Source organism: Raphanus sativus, chromosome 6 (assembly GCF_000801105.2).
Source record: "Raphanus sativus cultivar WK10039 chromosome 6, ASM80110v3, whole genome shotgun sequence".
Lineage (NCBI taxonomy): Eukaryota > Viridiplantae > Streptophyta > Magnoliopsida > Brassicales > Brassicaceae > Raphanus > Raphanus sativus.
Genome location: NC_079516.1, coordinates 53,653,942 through 53,676,160, shown reverse-complemented (window position 1 = coordinate 53,676,160; position 22,219 = coordinate 53,653,942). Strand labels below are relative to the sequence as shown.

At 41.5% G+C, this 22,219-nt stretch overlaps 4 protein-coding genes across 9 annotated transcripts; 3 read left to right on the top strand and 1 right to left on the bottom strand.

Annotated features, from left to right (window-relative positions):
• Positions 1-4,982: 4,982 nt before the first annotated feature.
• On the top strand, positions 4,983-7,680 carry LOC108811616 (RNA demethylase ALKBH10B). 2 transcript variants are annotated; one of them, XM_018583684.2, is made up of 7 exons: positions 4,983-5,458; positions 5,726-5,871; positions 6,223-6,340; positions 6,443-6,544; positions 6,661-6,773; positions 6,852-7,006; positions 7,090-7,680. In XM_018583684.2, exons 1-7 carry the CDS (start codon positions 5,074-5,076, stop codon positions 7,508-7,510), a joined length of 1,440 nt encoding a protein of 479 aa, XP_018439186.1. In that variant the 5' UTR covers positions 4,983-5,073; the 3' UTR covers positions 7,511-7,680. The 2 variants fall into 2 exon arrangements, with proteins under 2 accessions (XP_018439186.1, XP_018439185.1); XM_018583683.2 differs by having other exon boundaries at positions 5,723-5,871.
• Positions 7,681-7,711: 31 nt separating this feature from the next.
• On the top strand, positions 7,712-8,519 carry LOC108808879 (uncharacterized). Its single transcript, XM_056987460.1, is given in 5 exon segments — positions 7,712-7,756; positions 8,017-8,101; positions 8,104-8,188; positions 8,190-8,265; positions 8,268-8,519. Coding segments are annotated over 5 exon segments (543 nt in total).
• Positions 8,506-9,793, bottom strand: LOC108811618 (protein RESISTANCE TO PHYTOPHTHORA 1, chloroplastic). The gene is made up of 3 exons (XM_018583686.2): positions 9,536-9,793; positions 8,959-9,339; positions 8,506-8,880 (listed from the first exon to the last, which is right to left on the bottom strand). The coding sequence occupies exons 1-3, from the start codon at positions 9,740-9,742 to the stop codon at positions 8,854-8,856; spliced, it is 615 nt and encodes a 204-aa protein (XP_018439188.1). The 5' UTR covers positions 9,743-9,793; the 3' UTR covers positions 8,506-8,853.
• A 158-nt stretch (positions 9,794-9,951) lies between these two features.
• On the top strand, positions 9,952-21,312 carry LOC108811615 (piezo-type mechanosensitive ion channel homolog). Of its 5 annotated transcripts, XM_018583681.2 has the most exons (22): positions 9,954-10,147; positions 10,387-10,467; positions 10,605-10,764; positions 10,835-10,992; positions 11,180-11,336; positions 11,423-11,609; positions 11,863-11,978; positions 12,543-12,627; positions 12,733-12,948; positions 13,041-13,218; positions 13,609-13,737; positions 13,825-13,998; positions 14,141-14,374; positions 14,860-16,416; positions 16,519-18,998; positions 19,077-19,472; positions 19,545-19,703; positions 19,936-20,445; positions 20,552-20,702; positions 20,792-20,936; positions 21,018-21,164; positions 21,261-21,312. In XM_018583681.2, the coding sequence occupies exons 1-21, from the start codon at positions 10,099-10,101 to the stop codon at positions 21,160-21,162; spliced, it is 7,467 nt and encodes a 2,488-aa protein (XP_018439183.1). In that variant the 5' UTR covers positions 9,954-10,098; the 3' UTR covers positions 21,163-21,164; positions 21,261-21,312. The 5 variants fall into 5 exon arrangements, 4 of the variants coding, with proteins under 4 accessions (XP_018439183.1, XP_018439182.1, XP_018439184.1 ...); XM_018583680.2 differs by having other exon boundaries at positions 21,018-21,312; XR_008935686.1 differs by lacking the exons at positions 20,552-20,702; positions 20,792-20,936; positions 21,018-21,164; positions 21,261-21,312 and having other exon boundaries at positions 9,952-10,147; positions 19,545-19,823; positions 19,936-20,075.
• Positions 21,313-22,219: the final 907 nt, after the last annotated feature.

Sequence of the window (22,219 nt, the reverse complement as noted above, 5' to 3'; positions counted from 1 at the left end):
TGTAGAAATCCAGTATGCAGGGGAGGAGCACCAAAGCCCACAGTTTGGAGAAGGGTCAGGAAGAAGGATCCTAGAAACCCCGGAGGTCCTGACTCACCAGGAAAGCCCAAGGATTCCGGCAACTCTCAGAATAGGATCGGCCTCAGGAGGGCCTGCAAGCACAGGAAGGAAAAAGATCCCCCCAAAGTCAGCAACAAAAAGGATCGTAAAGCCAAAACCTCCAGCAAAAAGGAAACCACCGGTCAAGATAACAGGGGCTACAAATACTCGGGCCATCAGAAGCCCTATTCAAGGAACTCGCCTCTCTAAACAAATTACAACAAGAACAAGATCTGTAGCCCGTAAGAGACTATGTGTGGAGAGGAATGGACAGAGTCAAAGCTTACCTTTAAATAAGGATGATAACACAAATGTAGGGAGCTTGGGAGCAGGAACTAGCAGGAAGAAGGTGGATTTTCAAAATCCATCTCACCAAATTCCTTAGCTGTACTAAGTTGGAACTGTCAGGGTTTGGGTAGTGAACTGACAGTTCCAAGAATCCGGGAGCTTAAACGTGTACAAGCACCGGATATTTTGTACTTTATGGAGACAAAAAATCAAAATGAATTTGTGCTTTCAAATCTTCTTTCTCCAGAGTATCAACATCACTTCCTAGTTCCACCAAGAGGACTCAGTGGAGGATTAGCCCTGATTTGGAAGAAAGATATAGAGCTAACGGTGCTAAATTCCTCGACAAACTACATCGACACAAAGATTATCTACAAGAAGAATTCTTTCTTTGTTACCTTCATCTACGGGCCTCCGCAGCAAGAGAATAGAGCAGCTTTTTGGGAGGAAATCTCGTTACTGGGCCAAGGAAGAGAAGAAGCTTGGGCCCTTACTGGAGACTTTAATGACATCTTAGAAAACTCAGAGAAGACAGGAGGCCCAAGTAGACCAGAAGGATCTTTCATTGCGTTCAGAAGCTTTGTGACCATCAATGGCCTGTGGGATGTAAAGCACACGGGTAATCAACTTTCTTGGAGGGGTAAACGGAACACCCACGATATCAAATCAAGATTAGATCGGACGCTGGCGAATGTGGCGTGGTATGATATGTTCCCATCGGCAAGCTGCAATTACCTCAGATTTGAGGGCTCTGACCATCGGCCACTAATGACGTATCTGGAGACGCACTTACCAAAAATAAGAAGGCCCTTCAGATATGACAGAAGACTTAATGATAACCCTGAAGCGAGGAAGATTATTGAAGAAGCATGGGGATCGGATCAGACAGAGAGTGTAGAAACAAAAATTTCAAGATGCAGAAAGGAAATCATCAAGTGGGCAAAGGAACAGAGGGAAGCTAGAGCCAAAGAAGTTCTCCAAACACAGCAAGAGCTGGAACAGGAATTATCGGCACCTCACCCGGACACTTCAAAGATCTCAGCTTTGACAGCAGCCCTCGTCTCAGCTTACAGGGCGGAAGAACTATTCTGGAGGCAAAGGAGCAGAATTCTCTGGCTACAAGGTGGTGACAGAAATAGTGCTTTCTTCCATGCTGTCACTAAAGTGAGAAAGGCGATCAACAGAATTACAACTCTGGAAAACGCAGAAGGAATCCCGGTCTATGAAGAGGAAGAAATTGGGAGAGTTTTTTGCAAATTTCTACCAGAAGCTCTTCTCAACAAATGGAAACACAGGATTCCGAACAGTAGAAGAAACAATCTCGGAGTGTATCACTAGCGAAATGAATGATCAACTCTGCCTAATCCCAGACGAGGAGGAAGTAAGGAGGGCTACCTTCGAGATTCATGCGGATAAAGCGCCGGGCCCTGACGGTTTCTCCGCAAGTTTTTACCAGTCTTTCTGGACTACTTTGGGCAAAGATATTTACCGAGAAATTCGGACCTTTTTTACTACAGGAAATATGGATTCACGCATCAACGAAACTCATGTTTGTCTAATCCCAAAAACCTCAACCCCCTCGACAGCAGCAGAGTATCGCCCCATCGCTCTCTGTAATGTCAGGTATAAAATAATTGCCAAGATCCTCACCAAGCGTCTACAGAAGTGGCTCCCGAGTCTGATATCTCCGCACCAATCAGCTTTTGTCCCGGGAAGGGCTATTTCAGATAACGTTCTCATCACACATGAGACTCTCCACTATCTGAAACAATCGGGAGCTATTAAGAGATGTTCGATGGTAGTCAAAACGGATATGAGCAAGGCCTACGACAGAATTGAATGGGGTTTCTTGGAGAAGGTTCTGAAAATTATGGGTTTTAGAGATGTGTTGATCAGATGGGTTATGGAATGTGTCACTACGGTGACATACTCATTCCTAATCAATGGAGCAGCACGAGAACAAGTCACCCCCTCGAGAGGACTTCGCCAAGGAGATCCGCTCTCCCCGTACTTGTTCATCCTGTGCACAGAGGTGCTATCAGGCCTGTGCAAAAACGCCCAGTCGCAAGGCAAGCTTCGAGGGCTCCAGGTCACACAGAAAAGTCCTTTCATCAATCATCTCTTGTTTGCCGACGATACCATGCTGTTCTGCAAAACAAGTGTAAAGAATTGTCGAGCTTTATGCACAATACTCAGAAGATACGAACAAAGCTCGGGGCAAAGCATAAACTTGGAGAAGTCAGCAGTGACTTTTTCCTCAAAGACACCTGAGAGCATTAGAGACAGCGTGAAAGCTATGTTGGGTATCCCACTAGAAGGAGGTTTGGGTAAGTACCTTGGGCTTCCTGAAACCTTTGGCCGCAGGAAAACAGATGTGTTCACAGGAATCGTCGACAAAATCAGACAAAGAGCTCAGTCGTGGTCAACAAAATTCCTGTCGGGTGCAGGTAAGCATGTCATGCTACAATCAGTCCTGACCGCCCTTCCAACCTATTCTATGTCGAGCTTTAAAATCCCAAAATCGCTCTGCAATAGAATTCAATCCATCCTCACTAGGTTTTGGTGGGATAGTGCACCGGATAAGCGAAAAATCTCTTGGGTAGCATGGAGTAGCATGGCGCAGCCCAAATGCAGAGGAGGGCTAGGTTTCAAGAAGATAGAAGAGTACAATGACTCCCTGTTGGGAAAACTTAGCTGGAGGCTGCTCAATAACCCGGATTCGCTCCTGGCTCAAGTCCTTAAAGGCAAGTATTTCCCGGAGTCTTCATTCCTGGAAAGTGAACCGAAAAAAGGCTCTTCTCATGGTTGGACTAGCATCTTGGCTGGGAAGGCAGTGCTAGAAAAAGGTCTTGGCTTTTTAGTAGGAGACGGGAAAAATATTAGAGTCTGGTCGGATAAGTGGATCTCCCCTGCAAGACCTATGGCTCCAATAGGACCTCCTAACTATGTGAATCAAGACTTGCTGGTAGCAGATTTGTTGGATCAGCAGACTAATGAGTGGGATTTACAAAAAATCAGGCTCCATTTACCTCAGTATGAGGAATTAATCAGGCTTATTATTCCAGGTTCCTCAAAACCAATGGATAAGCTGGTTTGGCTACCTGATCCATCAGGAGTTTACTCTACTAAATCAGGCTATAGAAAGATCTGTGAACTGGAAGAACCGGTCATACCAGGCTCCTTTGATTGGATGAAGAATGTTTGGAACCTCCATTCCTCACCGAAGATTCACCATTTCCTTTGGAGAATGCTCAACAATGCGCTGCCTGTGGGAACCCTCCTTGCGATAAGAGGAATCCAATCAGAACTAAGCTGCAAAAGGTGTGGAGAACAAGAATCCATAGAACACCTCTTCATTAACTGCCCTTTTGCAACTGAGTTCTGGTCAAAGGCTCCCTTAACAACCACTCCAGGAAGTATTGAAGACCCAATCACTCTCAAATTTTGGATTGAGGCATTCATAAAATCGGGATCTCTGCCACCTCTTGGAATTACTGAAACTCCTCTGGTACCTTGGCTCCTTTGGAACCTCTGGAAATCGAGGAACTTGTTGATTTTTGAGGAAAAAAATTTTCAGGTAGAAGATATTATCTCTAAAGCCATAGTGGAAGCTCGGGCCTGGGAAGAGGCGAACTCTAAAAAACAGAAGCAAGCCAAAAGGCCAGTATCTACGAGAAGACCTCAGGCGGGACCCTCCTGTTGGACGGATGGCGCTTGGCAGGAAGCATCCATGGCAGGAGGAATGGGCTGGATTATCAAGAACTCAGAAGGTGAAGTGCTCGCTAGAGGATCTTCCAACAGGTCACATGTGTGCTCTGCTCTAATGGCCGAATCGCTGGCGGTTAGGGAAGCTCTTGGAAAGGCAAAAGAGTTAAATCTCCAAAGTCTCCATATATTTTCGGACTCCCAAGTCCTTGTCTCGGCCCTTTGTCAAGGGTTGGATTTGAACGAGATTGCAGGTGTCCAAATGGATATCAAAATCCTTGCCACTCTCTTCAGTCCGTTGTCTTTCTCTTGTATTCCTCGGTTAGAAAACTTACAAGCTGATTCCTTGGCAAAATCAGGTCTTGATCGCTTTGTAGCCTAAACTCTTCATCTTTAGTATTAGTAATGGTATCCTTGGTTTGACAAAAAAAAAAAAAGTAATAGTCAACGCTTGCATTGCATGATTCTTGATTGACAGACACATCTGTATTTTATAAAGAAGGGTATTACGCAGAGAAAGGCTTATATGGCTCAGACTCCGTTTACTGGTCTGCTACTATAACCAACATAATAATTTTATTAAACGAAAATAAGTAATACTAAAAAGCAACATAAATCAAATATGCAATGAGATTAAAAAAAGAAAAGAAAGATACGAGAAGAAAAGGGATTGGTTGTGGCTTTTCTCACAAGTAAAAGGCTGAGCAAGTCGAACGACTTATTCGCCTATGCCCCCGCCTCCACCATTCTGTTTCAGCTCAATTAGTAAAATATATTATTCTTATTTTATGGTTACATTTCTATTTTTTAATTATAACGAAATATATTCAGATCATTTTTTAGTAATAATTTTATTTCACCCGGAGTGGCAATAAATACGCTTGCATTATTCCATCAATCGGGTCAGACATAACTTAAAAGTTTCCGGTGAAAGAACCTTAAACCTCAAAAACCCTTTTTTCTCTCATATCATTTCATTTCATGATGGCTGAAACGCCGGCATCTCCTATCAACGGATCTGTTTGTGCTCCGCTTCTTCTGTCCGATTCGGCGGCTAAAGACGTGATGATAACTTGGTTTCGCGGGGAGTTCGCGGCGGCGAACGCCATAATAGACGAGCTATGCGGGCACATAATGCAGGTGAGCGGATCAGAGGGAGAGGAATACGAGGGGGTGATGGCGGCGATTCATAGGCGGAGGATGAACTGGATCCCATTGCTCCAGATGCAGAAATACCATCCTATCTCCCAAGTTACCCTCCAGCTTCAAACCGCGACAGCGGCCAAGATCAACAACAACAACAAACTCATCATGGCCGATTCAATCCTCGACGATGATTCTCCCACTAGCGATATCACTGATTCCGGTAAAAAGATTTCTAACAAAATAAAGTAGCTTTCTATATATGTACCGCGAAAATTCAAATATAACGTCTTTAGTATATACAATACTCTTTATTACCCCTACATCTATCTATCTACAAAATGTTCGTTACTGTACTTCAATTTTTATTTATAAAAAAAATCTGTGTTGACGACACCTGTTGGGTAGTAGTAGATCATAAGTTCAATTTTCTGACCATTATTAGCTAATTTTACACAGCCACACGTGCTCGGTTTCTAATTCTTAGCAGGATCTCGAGAAGAAGAGCGTGTGGAGGAGGAGGAGGAGGCCATGACAATATGTTGCAAGCACGAAGAAGAATGTGAACCTCGAGCTTCTTCACTCATCAAGCAGTCCAACCGTTTCTCGGCCAAAGAACATGTTCGAGGACATACGGCAAGTTCAAAACCACAAACACATCCTCTTCTTTACTCTTCACCCTTTGGAAGCGTGGGAGACTTTGATACCAAGCTCATTGCTTATAATCTGAGGTTTGATAGTTCAGTTTAGTAACTGGAATAAAACAAAACAAACAAACAAAAATAGTTTTTACAAAGGTTAATTTAGCTTCCTCCTCTCTATAGCTTATAATTAATTTGGACTATAAAATAGTAGAAGAAAAAAAACTCATACTACCTCTATAATATTATTAGTTTAGCGCGGTCGTGATGGATGAAGTTTGTTTTCATTGTTGTTTCCAAATACTAATTAATTAAGACTCTCTTGATCGTTGCTTGCTTTTAGCAGACTAATGTCGTCAAAGGGTTAAAACTGTACGAACATGTGTTCACTGGAATTCAACTCTCCAAGCTTTCGGATTATGTTAATGGACTCCGAGAGGCTGGCCGGAATCAGGAACTTCCAGGCAACTCTCTCATACCTTTCCTTATACACTGGAACTAATGTTGATGCAAGTGTCTTAGAGACATTAATTATATATTAACCTTCACAAGTTTCCCAAATGCAGGGGAGACGTTTGTTCTGTTCAACAAGAACACGAAAGGGACCAAAAGAGAGCTTATTCAGCTTGGAATCCCAATTTTTGGGAACACCACAGATGAACACTCAGGTAAGATCAATAAGGACAATTGGTGCATGCACCTTTTTTTTTTTTATTTGCCAATATTCTTAATTAAGTCACCTTTTAGTTTGTTCATCTACCGACTCGTACGTGTTAATTTGCAGTGGTGGCACCTATCCCAACCCTACTTGAAAGTGTGATTGATCATCTTCTTCAGTGGCGTTTGATTCCTGAATACAAACGACCCAATGGCTGTGTGATCAACTTCTTTGATGAGGTAGTTACAACTATTCTCTCAATCGATATCAACACCCCCCCCCAGGCTAAATTAATTTAATGTTAATTCATTTTGTAGGAGGAACACTCCCAACCATTCCAGAAACCACCTCACGTGGATCAACCCATATCCACTCTGGTCTTGTCTGAATCAACCATGGTTTTTGGACACCGATTTGGGGTCGATAGTGATGGCAACTTCAGGGGCTCACTCACTCTCCCACTAAAGGAAGGGTACGTAAGGGGAAACTCTCATTTTCTTAACTAAATTGATTTTGATTGTATTTGCTGAAAAAGCGTAAAAATGAATTTGGCAGGTCGCTACTGGTGATGAGAGGTAACAGCGCTAATATGGCTAGGCATGTCATGTGTCCATCGCTGAACAAAAGAGTCGCAATCACTTTCTTTAAACTCAAACCAGACTCCAGTAGTAGTAGTAAGGCCCAACCGCCGCTAACCATGAACCATGTCACCCTGTGGCGGCAAGGCACTCCAGCCCCACCCGTTTTAAACCCATTCGGCCTTGTCAGAGCTCCGTTGGTGATGCTAGCTCCGGCTCCCAAGAGGCTAGACGCTGGCACTGGAGTTTTCTTGCCGTGGACACCTCCTCCGCCAGTCCCAAGAAAACCAACAAAGCATCTCCCACCGCGTGTCCAGAGGCTGCGTCTCCTAACATCAGCTGCAAAGTCGGTGGCAGACCGTGAAGCCACGTCAGCACCGGAGATCGGAGTGAGCTGAGTCGGATAGTGTCACACACGTTATCTACCAAGTCAGCAGAGTTTTTTATTGAGTTTCCTTGATCGTATACTTCACGTTTGGTGCTTTTTTTTCTTGTCCATTCCTAATCTTTTCTTCTCTTTCATTTTACTACAATTATTATGATATGATACATCAGCCGTTATAGTTCACAGGGAACAATTGAACTATCTGAATTAAAATATGCACCACTTGCCACAAGTTTCAAAGATCTTCATTTTGAATCAAGTAAACAAGAAGCTTGACCATATTTGCCTGTACAAATATATATTCTCGCAACTGCTTTTACTTTACCAAGTAAAGCAAAGGAGCATGAAGAAGAAACCAGAGATGATTCTGATTCTGATTTTTTTGTTTGTTTTGTTTATCTAATTTTGAAACACATAGCTTCTTCCATTGGCTCAATTTCCCCATCCCACAAGCGTAGAATCAAAGCAAAATCCGATGTTGTCTTCAAATGCTACACTAATACCACAAGAATCCCATAGAATAGAGTAAAGAAAACCCCTTCTTTGACAGAGAATGCAAAGAAGAGTGAGGATGATGACAGCAGAAGCTCTATACGGCCTCCGGGCTGTTTAGATTTTTGGTGGCTAAACTAGGAGAATTCGAAGGGAAAATTATGAATGAAGATAAGCGTGAGATGAACAAACTGATCAAGATCTGATATCACTATTCATTTCAAGCAAATAGAAGACTCTGAGGATAACAACAAACACAAGAACAATTCCCCTGGCAAGAATGAGAGAGAGAAGGATAAATGGTACTAGTAGCGGCCCCAAAGTAGAGGTTACATAACAAGAGGAAGAAGAGCATGCCGAGGCCTAAGCAACAAATCACTCGGGACAAAAATAAGAAATCAGATGCTTTTATAGAGAAGATGCGAAAAAGCTTAGCCTATAACCAAACAAACGATCCCCTTCTCCTATCTTGCATTTTTATGTACAATAGAAGAAGAAACAACATACACCCTGGGATGCAAATGCAATGAGCACACTTCTTTATTCATTCAGAAAAGAAAAAGAGAGCACACTTGTTTACTTTCTGTAAATTTACCAGCTGCGCTCTTGATAAGAAAATGTATATGAAGTCGCATTTTCATTTCCTAGATAATAAACAAACCATCCATCTCAGAGGTCTATGAATATTACTTAAGGGGGGCCAATATTTAGCAATGTACACATTTGTTTGCCTCACTCAAACCCAGGTACCTCGAATATTAGATATGCTGTACTTGGTAAGAGAGAAGCTTGGATGGAGAATCATTCATTGTAAGGAAGAGAAGACATAGAATCTTCCAGACTCTAATCCCAACAGGAGTAGCTCTACTCGGTTCTTTCCAGCCATCCAAGCTGTAGTAAGAGGCAAAAAAAGGTGAAGAAAAGCAGAAAAAAAAAAAAGAAACCATAATGAAGTAGAATTCAGACCACCTTCCAGGCATACATGGCAAAGAAGGCAAGGGTATCAGCAGACCAGACAAGAGGAAAAGATTTCCAGAAGAAGGGAATAGCAACATTGAGTAAAGGGATGATGAGAAAAAGATAGTTAAGAGCTTCTTTCTCTTTAGGAGGGCAGTCACGTGCTCGAAGAGAAGGAATAGTGAACATCCAAATGGACCACATACCCATCAACCTCCATAAGTCAGGTTGGGTGGAGGGAAAGAGGAGGTTGAAAGAGAGAACACCTCCAAGGAACATGGATGCATAACCTTGAACCTCAAAAACTTTGTAAAGAGTAGTTCCAGGGAGAGCTGGGTTTTTACTGGCGGTGGAGGCCCTAGGCGCAAATGTTGCTGCTGTCTTGTTGACCACCTGAATTGAATCAACAACAATTCATTAGATTCCTTGACAAACAACTGCATGCTGAATCATTAATGGTCTTTTTTTTTGGCATTCAACAACTAAATTAAATTGTGGTTTAGATAGAAAAAAAAAAGACTGTGAACAAGTTCTCCTTCCATAATGAATGAATGCCTAGTAGAAAATATAGGGTGGGAGAGGAAGGCACCTTTTTCAAGTCTTTACCGAGTGCAGAAGAAGAGGAAGAAGAAGAGGAAGGAGATTGGGTTTGAACCTCCTCGGGAGCTTCCACTCCGTCGTCAGCAGTGGCGCAAATTCGGAGAAGCCGATGACTGAGATTGGAACTGGGTGGCGCAAGAGCAATCGACGAGAACGACAACACACACACAGGCGGAGAAATTGAGCAAAACCTCATCTTCCTCTCTCTCTCTCTCCGATGATTTTGAACCCCACACGATAAGGAGGAAGGAGGGACATAAAACTGTTTTTTTTTTATGACCGGTACAGTCCTAACCGAACCATCATTTTCGATTCTAGTTTTAATTAAATCAAACCAAATCAATTGAACCGAGGCCTCGTCGGGTTTGGATTACAATTTCTGGGTGGGGGTTGTATCCTCCTTTTCTTTTCTTTTGATTCCCACCTATCGGGAAAACGAGTAGATTTTGTGAGAATTGATTTCTTCTCATCTTATCCTCGTCGACGTCGAGAGAGGGGGGGGATCTATTGGATTCGGTGCTAAAATTGGGATTATGCTGACAAGCTCCTCTCATGGCGAGTTTTCTTCTCGGCTTCTTGTTGCCTTCCCTACTTCTCGCAGGTATTCTGATTGATTGTAATCAACAACTCAACAGCTGCTAAATGGCCCTTCATTGCCTGCTACTTCCCACTGCTTTAGCTCCTCCTTGATCACAGCTCTCTAAGCTATATGCTGTTAGCAATCACCCCGCCCCCCCCCCACCCCCTTTTAGACCTGTTCGCCTTTTTTTACGTTAATGTTAGTGTAATCTCATATGTCTTATTTTCCTAATCACTTTTTCTCTTTTGTCTCTCACACAGCTGCACTTATTAACTGGAGTCTCATTTCCTTTGTTGATTTGATTGCTTTTCTCCTCCTTCACTATATTGCCCCTGAAATTGGTAAACACTTCTCTTCTTCTTTTGTTTTCCTCTCACATTGTTTCATCAAATACATCTTACATAAATTAGACTTCAGTTTTATTGGTTATGGGTGGCTCCTTTTTCCTTTCTCTCAATCTTGTGCTTTCTTCTCCCAGGATACCGTTTTCAGAGGAGTCATTGCCTCTTATGGCCCCTCTTCTTCTTTTCATGTGTAATCATTGTTTCCCAAGTTGTGTACCTTTTCATTTGGGATTCTCTAGGCCCAGACTGGGACACTTCAGATACTGGCTGGATCACTCTTACTGGCTTTATGATGTAACACCTTTTCTCCCTCTTTACTTCATTTTACTCCCTTTATTTTAATTATCTTACCTTTTTTTTGCAGACTGAAGTCTTGGAGAAACCCCACTGTCATGTATTTCTTGGCTTTACAACTACTAGCATCGCTAGTTTCATTAGCTTACATTTACACTAGTAGATTCGGCTTCCTTCCATGGCCGTACACATGTTGGTCTCACTTTTCACATGTTTTTGAACATCTAGGTTTGTAACTTATGTATATTCATCCGTACCACTTGTCCAAATAGTTACTGTAACTTTTTCTCTCTCTCTTTTTTTTTTTAATTTGTTCATCTGGTTAATTAATATCTATTTTAAGCAGAATAAGCTCTTCTATCTGGTACCTCCTTCTCTTTTTGTTTTGACACTGTCTCAATCGTTTATGACTCAGGAAGTCATCTTAGGGTTGCCTCCTGCCTGTTCTTACCAGCAGTTCAATTGGCAGTGGGAATTTGCAATCCTTCATGGATGTCTTTGCCATTTTTTATTGGTAGCTGTGCTGGTCTTGTGGACTGGTCCTTGACTAGCAACGTTTCAGGACTTTTCAGGTTGATAAATTATTGATTATTATGCTAAGTTAGCGCTTCCCAATCCTGCTTTTCTTAACTGCAGTCGTTTCTTTTGTATTGTTGAGGTGGTGGAGAGTTCTTTACATCTACTCAGGATTCAACATCGTCCTGCTTTACCTCTATCAGTTACCAATAAACTTTTCCGATATGATTCGATGGATAGCAAGCTTTATAGGTCTATTCAGAATCTCTGCGGAAACTGAAGGCCCTGATATTTGTTCTGGTCTTTTCCTTTTGCTCTTCTTCATCATGGTATGACTTTTCTCCTCTAGGATTAGTATTGCTTGCTCTCGCACCAGTGTGGAAACCAATATAGTCATATATGGGGTTTCCACTAAAATAAACTTATTACTCACCAGATAATTGATAAACTGATACTCAACAGCCGTTAATATTTATATGAAACCAACAACTAGTTTAGTTTTCCCGTCTGGTTAGTTTATATATCCGTCCTGATCTGTTAGCGAGCTACCACGTCATTATATCAATATTTCTGCAATTGCAGCTTTCCTATGTAAGGTCAGATCTCGAGGATATGGACTTTTTCATGTCCACGAGTGAAAATAACTTGGCTGAGCGTCTTCTTCCTCCAAAATATTCGTTTTTTATTCGAGAATCAAGGTATGCTGTACTGTATATAGTTTTTTCTTTCTCTTCATTTCTAGGAGCTGTTGAAGTGTTTGACACAGTATTTTAGCTTTGATAGGAAATTTTAATTTGTCACTTGTATAAACTAGTTTATAACTCTGAAGCGAAAAGAAAAGTTTTATTGAATATTTCTCACTTGATTTATTGGTTTTATGGTCGTAGACTGTAGATACTCTCCTGTCTTCGGTTCTTAAACTATAATACGTGGTTATGGGTTAATGAAAGAGTCATGTAATTTTCTGGTGATCTCTAGGCTGTGTAAGAAGAGATTTAGTTTTAAATGAGAAGTTGGTATAAAACGTTACTGTATTAAGTGGGACAAATATGATTGATGAAAAAGCCTCGGAAAGGCTGAAACTTTTTGGTTTTCAATATTACAAAGTTTTGTGATTGGTTTCTTTGCTAGCATGAACTATTGGAGTACAGCTAGTTCACACATATTAATGGACGTTCTCTTGACTGGTCTATACAAGAGTAGGCATGTAATGGATAATAGTTACGCTCTGCCTGATGTGTACATTCCTTCCAACTTTTCAGGGCTGGTGTAAGGCACACCAATGTTCTACTGAGGGGATCTGTGTTTAAGACGTTTAGTATCAATTTCTTTACATATGGTTTTCCGGTATATATTTGTTTCCTGGTATCAAAGTGTATCTGTAAGCTCAAGCAACGTATTGTGTCAAAATATTCACTCTTTTATTTTATTATTTGCTTCCATGATTGCCAGGTCTCTCTGTTTGCTCTTTCGTTCTGGAGCTTTCATTTTGCGAGCTTGTGTGCGTTTGGCCTCCTTGCATATGTTTGTTACATTATCTATGCCTTCCCGTCCTTGTTCCGCTTGCACAGATTAAATGGCCTTCTTCTTGTATTTATACTCTTCTGGGCTGTCAGTACGTACATATTCAATGTGGCATTTTCCTTTCTGAACACTAAGGTTGGAAAGGTAATACTTCGCTATTTGTTATGTGCAAATTTCAAGTATTTTAAAAGAAAACTAATGTTAGAAGGGTAATATCTTCGCCATATAATATGTAGGACATGAAAATTTGGGAGATGGTGGGCCTTTGGCATTACACTATACCTGGATTCTTTTTGCTTGCACAATTTGGTTTGGGGATGTTGGTTGCATTGGGTAATCTTGTGAACAACTCTGTTTTTCTCTACCTGTCTGAAGAGAGCTCCAGATCTTCCAATGATAGATCTTATGCTGAAGGTAACAGCCTCACATATACTTTCTGTAAAGCAAGTTATCTGGTGTTTTCCAACTTCTAGGCTTGTCAGGACCTCTAAAATTGAAAAAAATGGTGGGTGTACTTGTTTATCGCTATCAACTATCATCTTTTCTGCATCATGTGACCTGAGTCCCAGACATATTAAGAGTCGCCGCTCTATCCATGATATGTTTTGAAGAAATTTTGATATATAGTAATCATTGAAGATGTTTATGTTTATCTGTTATGTGATTTTGAAGGTGAAAGCGTAAGACTATTAATTTCTTTGGTAAAGGTTTTGTTTATTCACACTTATTTTAGGTAGCAATTCTAGTCTTCTGCTTTACGTTCAATTTGAGAACTGCTCTTAACGGCTGAGATTATCATCACAGCTGATGAAGAAACAAAGGTGTTGGTTGTCGCCACCATTGCTTGGGGATTGCGGAAATGTTCACGGGCTATTATGCTCGCACTGATTTTCCTCATTGCCATGAAACCTGGGTTTGTCCATGCAGTGTATGGTATGTTTGTTCCCCTCCTATTTACTTCTTTTTTCTTTTAATAATGATTCATAAATATGGATGTTTCCTGATGGACTTCTCTTTCAGTGGTATTCTTCCTTATATATCTGCTGAGCCACAACATCAACAGAAAGATACGCAAGTCATTGATTCTTCTATGCGAAGTTCATTTTGCACTTCTCTACATTCTTGAGATCGATCTTGTGTCGAACTCCTTAAAGCGGCAAGGCTCGGTGAGCAGAGAAATTCTGTTTCAGTTAGGTACGCTTCTCTTTCTGTATTTTCAAGTTATAGGCTAGATTCACATATCATCAGTTTCCTTTCGAATATAGCTGCTAGGTGATCTTAGACTAAAGAGTAAGGAAGAGTTCTGACTGATAACTCTGTGTATGAATTATTGCAGGTCTCCTTAGGTCTGAAAGCTCTTGGGACTTCTTGGAGATAGCCTTGCTTGCTTGCTTCTGTGCTATCCATAATCATGGTTTTGAGGTGCTATTTTCCTTCTCAGCAATTGTACGCCATACACCAAGCCCTCCAATTGGATTTAGCATATTGAAAGCTGGTCTCAACAAATCAGTTCTCTTGTCCGTCTACTCATCTCCATCTTCAAGTTATTCCCAGGATAATACTACTTATGGTATAAAACGTCCTTCTTGTCTCTTTTGAAGTGAACATATGATGAGGGATATATTCACGTCTTAGTTGTCCTCAACTGCTGATCCTTGCTTCCTTGCCATATCGTTCATTATACATATCAACCCTTATCTCTCCGTCCTCATGTTTTCTAGCACTGTAAAGTCATATCTTCTTGATCACGTAGTGAATCCAGTAGTACTCCCAACTTTAAGGAATTATTGCCAGTTTATTAACGCATGGTGTAAAATTTATTATCTTACTGTCTTCATTTAAGTGCATATATCGACCTAACAAGATAAAGTTTAGTTTGTGTTGCCACTATTTTTACATGGTAGCACTAGGAGTAGCTTTCATGCTGTGAACTTCAAAAGTTGCATATTACCTCTGTCAGAATCTTATAATTGTTCGTTGTGGTCCATCATACCTGTTTTGTATCTACCCTCTTATTATATGCTTACGAATCACTGTTTTTTTCTTTTCTTACAGAGAGACATATTGCTTCGTTTCTGAGTGCGATTGGGCAAAAGTTTCTGTCTATGTACCGATCATGTGGAACATACATTGCTTTCATCACTATTCTCATAAGTGTATACCTGGTGAAACCCAATTATGTATCGTTTGGATATATTTTCCTTCTCTTGCTCTGGATTACTGGAAGACAACTGTTTGAGGAAACTAAGAGACGCTTGTGGTTCCCTCTGAAAGTATATGCTTTTTCGGTGTTTATGTTTATCTACTGCTTAAGTAGCTTTGTCAGCTTGCAGCTTTGGTTATCTGGATATATCGATCTCTACTTTTTTTTGGGTTACAATTCCAAAGCACCATTGCTGGATAATGTATGGGAATCTCTCGCTGTCTTGGTCGTGATGCAACTTTACAGCTACGAAAGGAGGCAAAGTGGACATTACATTCCAGGTCAATCTAGTTTGCTTCATCCTGGAGTTTTTGGTTTTGTTGAGAGATTTTTGGTATGGCATGGTCAGAAGATCTTGTTTGCGGCATTGTTTTATGCATCATTGTCTCCAATCAGTGTGTTTGGATTTGTATATCTCCTTGGCCTTGTCATCTGCACAACCTTCCCAAAGTCTTCTTCAGTACCATCCAAATTATTTTTGATCTATACTGGATTTCTCGTGTCTGCGGAGTATCTTTTCCAACTGTGGGGCATGCAAGCTCAGATGTTCCCTGGGCAAAAATATGCGGAGTTGTCTTTCTACTTGGGCCTTCGAGTATATGAACCTGGATTTTGGGGTATAGAATCAGGTCTACGAGGCAAAGTGCTGGTTGTTGCTGCCTGCACCCTGCAATACAATGTATTTCGTTGGCTAGAAAGGACACCTGGTTTAACTATTATCAAAGGAAAATACGACGAGCCTTGCCCCCTGTTTGTCTCTGCAGAAGACACCACTGCAAGTGTTTCCGGTTACAATGGTGAAAACCTACCGTCAACAGATCATTCTTCTTTATCAATGAAACAAGGCGAGGTTACTGGTAACTCATGGCCTTTCTTCTCTGCCCGTGATAATCAGGCAGCTGGTTTTTTGCATCCCAAGACCAGAGGCTCTGAAAGTGGCAGTAGTAGGAAGTTTTCATTTGGTCACTTGACTCACTTTTGGGGAAGCATCAAAGAGAGTCACAGGTGGAACAGGAGGAGGATTTTGGCATTGAAGAAGGAGAGGTTTGAAACGCAGAAAAATCTGTTGAAAATTTACTTGAAATTTTCGATTGAGAATATGTTTAACCTCTATGGCCTTGAGATAAACATGATTGCGCTGCTTCTTGCAAGTTTTGCTTTGTTGAATGCCATCTCCTTGGTATATATTGCGCTGCTTGCTGCATGTGTCCTCTTGAGAAGACGCCTAATTCAGAAACTATGGCCTGTCGTTGTTTTTCTGTTTGCATCAATACTCTCAGTTGAGTACGTTGCCACTTGGAATAACTTATTGCCTTCCGATCAGGCTCCAAGTGAAACTAGTGTCCATTGCCATGACTGCTGGAGCATTGCAGTTCTCAACTTTAAATTTTGCCGGGACTGTTGGCTTGGTAAGACCCCTTAAAATTCTCTGAAGCACTTGGTGTTCTTAATGCATTAATTCTTCATGAATTAGGTTCTAAATGGAGATACTTTTCTATTTGTTTTTGCAGGAGTGAGAGTAGACGATCCCCGGACGCTTATTAGCTATTTCGTGGTGTTCATGTTTGCCTGCTTCAAACTTCGGTCTGATCACATATCCAGTTTCTCTCAGTCCTCAACATATCATCAGATGAAGTCTCAAAGAAAGAACTCATTTGTCTGGAGAGATCTCTCCTTCGAAACAAAGAGCATGTGGACCGTGCTTGATTACCTGAGGCTTTATTGTTACATTCATCTGCTGGATGTTGTGCTTATTCTCATCCTAATCACAGGAACCCTCGAGTATGACATTCTACACCTGGGTTACCTTGCATTCGCTCTTGTTTTTGCCCGGATGCGACTTGAAATACTGAAGAAGAAGAACAAAATATTCAGGTTCTTGCGAGTCTACAATTTTGTTCTCATTATCCTTTCTCTCGCATATCAGTCTCCATTTGTGGGAAACTTCAATGATGGAAAGTGTGAAACGGTTGATTATATTTACGAGGTGATTGGATTTTACAAGTATGACTATGGGTTTCGAATCACTGCAAGATCTGCTCTCGTTGAGATAATCATATTTATGCTAGTATCTCTTCAGTCCTACATGTTTTCCTCCCAGGAGTTTGATTATGTCTCACGGTATCTTGAAGCGGAGCAAATTGGTGCTATTGTGCGGGAGCAAGAAAAGAAAGCAGCGCGGAAGACCGAACAACTGCAACAGATTCGTGAGGCTGTAGAAAAGAAACGGCAGCGAAATTTGCAGGTGGAAAAGATGAAGTCTGAAATGCTGAACCTGCGGGTACAGCTTCACAGAATGAGTTCTGAGTCTAATTTTGGACTCACTTCTCCGCGCACTGAAGGTCTAAGAAGGAGGAGGAATCCGTATTTTATTCCAGATAGTGGTGCAGCCAGTCCTGAGATTGACGGAGTAGTCCACAGGAAAGAAGAACAGCCTATTGTCGAGGATCCACGGTATCCTTTTGAAGCTCATGAGCTTCCTCTCAGTACCACTCCAGACGCACCAGATTCTCCAGAGTGTTTATTTGGGGCATCTCCTTGTGAGATCACTGAAGTTCAGCAGGATCTTGAGGTCATGCCTATGGAACATGAAAGAAAGGAAAAGTCAGAGGGAAAAGATAATCCATTGATTTCTGCTGTGCAACTCATCGGTGATGGTGTTTCCCAAGTACAATTTATTGGGAATCAGGCAGTAAATAACCTTGTGAACTTCTTAAACATCTCGCCGGAAAATTCAGATACAAATGAGCAGTCCTCTGTAGATGATGAGGTGTATGATGAGATGGAAAGTCAAAAAAGAAAACACAAACCTTTTGAAAGGTCAACATCTCTACAATCAGACAGAAGTAGTGATGGCGCTAGCTTTCAGATAGGAAGGATCCTTCGTCATATATGGTCTAGGATGCAGTCCAACAATGATATTGTTTGCTACTGCTGCTTCATTATTGCGTTCCTGTGGAATTTCAGTCTTCTTTCCATGGTCTATCTGGCAGCGTTGTTCCTATATGCCCTCTGCGTTCACACAGGCCCTACTCACATCTTCTGGGTCCTCATGCTAATGTACACAGAAATCTATATCCTCCTCCAGTATTTATACCAGATTATAATCCAGCACTGTGGGTTGAGCATTGACGCTCCTCTTCTTCATGAACTGGGATTTCCGACACAAAGAATCAAATCATCGTTTGTTGTCAGCTCGTTGCCTCTCTTCCTTATTTACATATTCACTCTCATACAGAGCGCCATAACAGTGAAAGATGGTGATTGGGTTCCTTCTGGAGATTTTACTTCGCGGCGGAATGCTCGTGGGAGCCAGAAGGACCTTGCAAGAAGTAGCTGGAGCAAGAGAATCTTGAATGTGTGCAAGAAGTTGAGAGATGGGGCGACATTGGTGATGAGAGGCATCTGCCGGTACTGGATCTCGCTGACACGTGGAGCAGAATCCCCTCCTTACTTTGTTCAGGTGACAATGGATGTTCACATGTGGCCTGAAGATGGAATTCAGCCTGAAAGAGTTGAATGCCGAATGAATCAATTGATTAGGCTTGTTCACAATGAGAGATGCGAGAAGGAAAACCCTGATCTTTGTCCTTACTCAAGCAGGGTCCACGTACAAAGTATAGAGAGAAGTACAGAGACCCCAAACGAGGCCCTGGTTGTCCTCGAGGTTGAGTATGCTTCTCCCAGGAATGGGTGTTGTTCAGCAGAATGGTACAAATCACTCACCCCAGCCTCAGATGTGGCGAAAGAAATTCGCAAAGCTCAACATAGTGGACTTGTTGAAGGAACTGGGTTTCCGTACCCCATCCTCTCTGTGATTGGCGGAGGAAAGAGAGAAACAGACCTCTATGCTTACATATTTGGTGCTGATTTGATGGCCTTCTTTCTGGTTGCCATTTTCTACCAATCAGTCATTAAAAATAAAAGCGAGTTTATTGATGTATATCAGCTAGAGGACCAGTTCCCAGTAGACTTTGTCATTATTCTAATGGTAGTTCATCTCTTCAAGTCTCGTTTATCTGTTCTTCGAATATCACTGCCCTAACCTGATGAAACGCTTCTGTGGCAGGTTATCTTCTTCCTGATTGTTGTTGATCGTGTCATCTATCTTTGCTCATTTGCGACTGGAAAAGTGGTATACTACCTCTTCAGTCTTATTCTCTTCACATATGCAGTGACAGAGTATGCTTGGAGCATATATCCTACGCAGCAACACGCCGCTGGCTTGGCTCTCAGATTCATATTTCTTGCCAAAGCAATGTCACTAGCTCTCCAGGCCATACAAATCCGCTATGGGCTACCTCATAAGAGCACCCTATACCGGCAGTTTCTGACAAGTGAAGTTTCAAGGATCAATTACTACGGCTACAGACTTTACCGTGCTCTTCCTTTCCTGTATGAACTGAGATGTGTACTTGACTGGTCCTGCACAGCCACATCACTGACAATGTATGACTGGCTCAAGGTATGTGGTTTCATCCCGTGCTGATATCTAGAACCTGCGTTATGATCATTGATCGTTCATGTCCTTTTACAGTTGGAAGATGTAAATGCGAGTTTGTACCTTGTCAAATGCGATACAGTTTTAAATCGAGCTACACACAAACATGGGGAGAGGCAAACAAAAATGACTAAATGCTGTAACGGGATATGTCTCTTCTTCATCTTGTTATGCGTTATATGGGCTCCTATGCTGGTAAAGATTTCTCCTTACAACGCATAAGTTTTGTTAAAAAGAAAGAAGAAAAGAAAAGAAAAGAAAAGAAAACCAAATCATTTGGTTCCTGGGATGAATAGTACCCCTGATCGCATGAAAGTAAGAAAAGATTATAGTGTTGGCTTAAACCAACAACTGTCTGTGATGTCTTGCAAGTAAACAATATAATTGGTGAGTCATTTGTTTGTTGGTAACGGCTTCTTCCTTGCAGATGTATAGCAGTGGTAACCCAACAAACATTGCTAACCCTATAAAAGATGCGAGCGTTCAAATTGATATAAAAACAGTTGGTGGAAAGCTTACTCTGTTCCAAACAACCCTGTGCAAAAGAATCTCAGGGGATAACATTGATCTTGGGCTAGATCTCGGGTCCCAAAGCTTCTTGCCAACGTACAACAAAAATGACATCCAGCTGATATGCTGCCAAGCTGATGCAAGCGTTCTATGGCTTGTCCCCGACACAATCGTGACCAGATTCGTTCAATCCCTGGACTGGGACACGGATATGGACATAAGTTTTTCTTGGGTCCTTAACAGAGACCGACCCAAAGGCAAGGAGACTGTCAAGTATGAAAGAAGTGTGGACCCTCAGGACCTTCCAAAACGCTCTGATGTGCAAATGGTCCTCAATGGCTCAATGGATGGATTTAGAGTGCACAACTTATACCCAAAGTTTTTCCGTGTTACTGGCTCTGGTGATGTCAGGTCTTTTGAGGACCAGGTAAATATCTTTTTTTTTTTGGCACAAGAAGCTAAGAGCTGTTTCTTTTCCAGACTGTGTTTTCTGTTTCGACCTTAAATAGTGTAACATTTATGTGGGTACACAGGAGGATGAAGTGAGTGCAGACATAGTCATGAACCATGCAGATTCCAAGTGGTGGTGGTCATTCCATAATCTTAAAGCGTCTGAAAATATCAGCGCTTGCGAGGGTATGGATGGACCAGTTGCTATAATAATGTCCGAGGAAACACCTCCGCGTAAGTTAGCTCTTGCTTGCTCTGCTCTCTCGAGGCTCATCATGTTCGATTAAGATTTAAACAGTTAACTGGAATAATAATTAATGCAGAGGGGTTTCTTGGTGACACGCTGAGCAAATTCAGTATATGGGGGCTCTATATAACATTTGTACTAGCAGTGGGGCGTTTTATCAGGCTTCAATGCTCTGACCTGCGTATGAGAATACCTTACGAGAACCTGCCTTCGTGTGACAGGTAATAACCGCAGTTCCAAAATGGAACCCTTGTGAGTTGTACTTTTCAAGTAATGCCCTCTATGTGTGTTGTTAAATGTAGATTAATAGCAATATGTGAGGACTTATACGCGGCGAGGGCGGAGGGTGAGCTTGGAGTAGAAGAAGTTCTATACTGGACGCTTGTGAAGATCTATAGATCCCCACACATGCTGCTTGAGTATACAAAGCTAGACTATGATGCTTAGAGGTCCGAGTCCGATCACACTTTTTGTCATATTTGTACATACCGAGTGATTTATTATTATTGATTTCTTAGTTTATAGAATAGAAGGGCTTCATGTAGGTGAGTCTTATGACATAATGAGAAGATGAAGAAAACGTCATTCTATCCTGAACTAGATTCAGTAAATATTCAGTAGGAGTCAAAGAGAAGATGAGTATTCCAAATTCGCAAGTCCAACCTGAAAGGCTGAAATAGCTTAGAGCCTATAGATGATTACCATCTTGGGCTACGTCTGCTCCTCCATCTCACTCGCAAGCTAGCAGCAGCAGCTATGAGCCTATGATGGATCCTTTATCTTCCAAACCGTAACTGAGCTGTGCGATGCTTACAGCCTGACCTCACCACTTGATCTTCTTTTCATTCTTATGGGCCTAAAATAAGATACGGCCCATATAAGTTTGTTTTCAAGCTCATTATTTTTGTTTTCAAGCCCATGCATATTTGTTTTCACACCCATCACGTTGAACTCAAAAAAGGAGGTTCGCAAAACGACGACGGTGTAATGCCGTTTTTGAGAATATGGAAACAGCACACACATGTCCTCCATCTCTTTTTCTCCAGCTAAACGTCCAATCAAACACTTCACCTAACTCTCAACGCTCTCTATACCATTCTTTGTTCTTTTCTTTTTGACTTTTTTTTTTTAAATGAAAATCGTTAGTAGTATTATTTAGGTTATTTCTTGTTTTCCCTCAATTATTCAATCAACTTTCATATATTTAATTCCACGGTAAAGCTATGCTTTGCTTATATCAAATAATTTATTAAGGAGGTTTATCTGCAGGAAACTACTAGTAGTCTTTAAATTACAGAGTAGTTGAGTCCTCCCTCCTTATTAGTACTACTTGTTTATATAATAGGTCCGTGTCAAACGAGGCGGGTCCACGGCTACTCTGCCATGCATTTGGATAATAAATTTAAGATGGGAAGAAAGCTACAAAAGCAACCTGCCGAATCGTGTGTATTAATTTTTTGGGAGTTGTTAGCTTCATTTTCGCTAATTAACTCTTCTTTCTTGG

Excerpts from the sequence above, each read along its gene's own strand:
- LOC108811616 (XM_018583683.2), top strand. The coding sequence starts at position 5,074 with ATGATGGCTGAAACGCCGGCATCTCCTATCAACGGATCTGTTTGTGCT. Across the intron at positions 5,872-6,222 it reads AACATGTTCGAGGACATACG|ACTAATGTCGTCAAAGGGTT; the intron begins GCAAGTTCAAAA and ends TGCTTTTAGCAG. Across the intron at positions 6,341-6,442 it reads CCGGAATCAGGAACTTCCAG|GGGAGACGTTTGTTCTGTTC; the intron begins GCAACTCTCTCA and ends TCCCAAATGCAG.
- LOC108811618 (XM_018583686.2), bottom strand. The coding sequence starts at position 9,742 with ATGAGGTTTTGCTCAATTTCTCCGCCTGTGTGTGTGTTGTCGTTCTCG. Across the intron at positions 9,340-9,535 it reads TCGGTAAAGACTTGAAAAAG|GTGGTCAACAAGACAGCAGC; the intron begins GTGCCTTCCTCT and ends GATTCAATTCAG. Across the intron at positions 8,881-8,958 it reads TTGCCATGTATGCCTGGAAG|CTTGGATGGCTGGAAAGAAC; the intron begins GTGGTCTGAATT and ends CTCTTACTACAG.
- LOC108811615 (XM_018583681.2), top strand. The coding sequence starts at position 10,099 with ATGGCGAGTTTTCTTCTCGGCTTCTTGTTGCCTTCCCTACTTCTCGCA. Across the intron at positions 11,337-11,422 it reads AACGTTTCAGGACTTTTCAG|GTGGTGGAGAGTTCTTTACA; the intron begins GTTGATAAATTA and ends TGTATTGTTGAG. Across the intron at positions 20,937-21,017 it reads AACCTGCCTTCGTGTGACAG|ATTAATAGCAATATGTGAGG; the intron begins GTAATAACCGCA and ends TGTTAAATGTAG.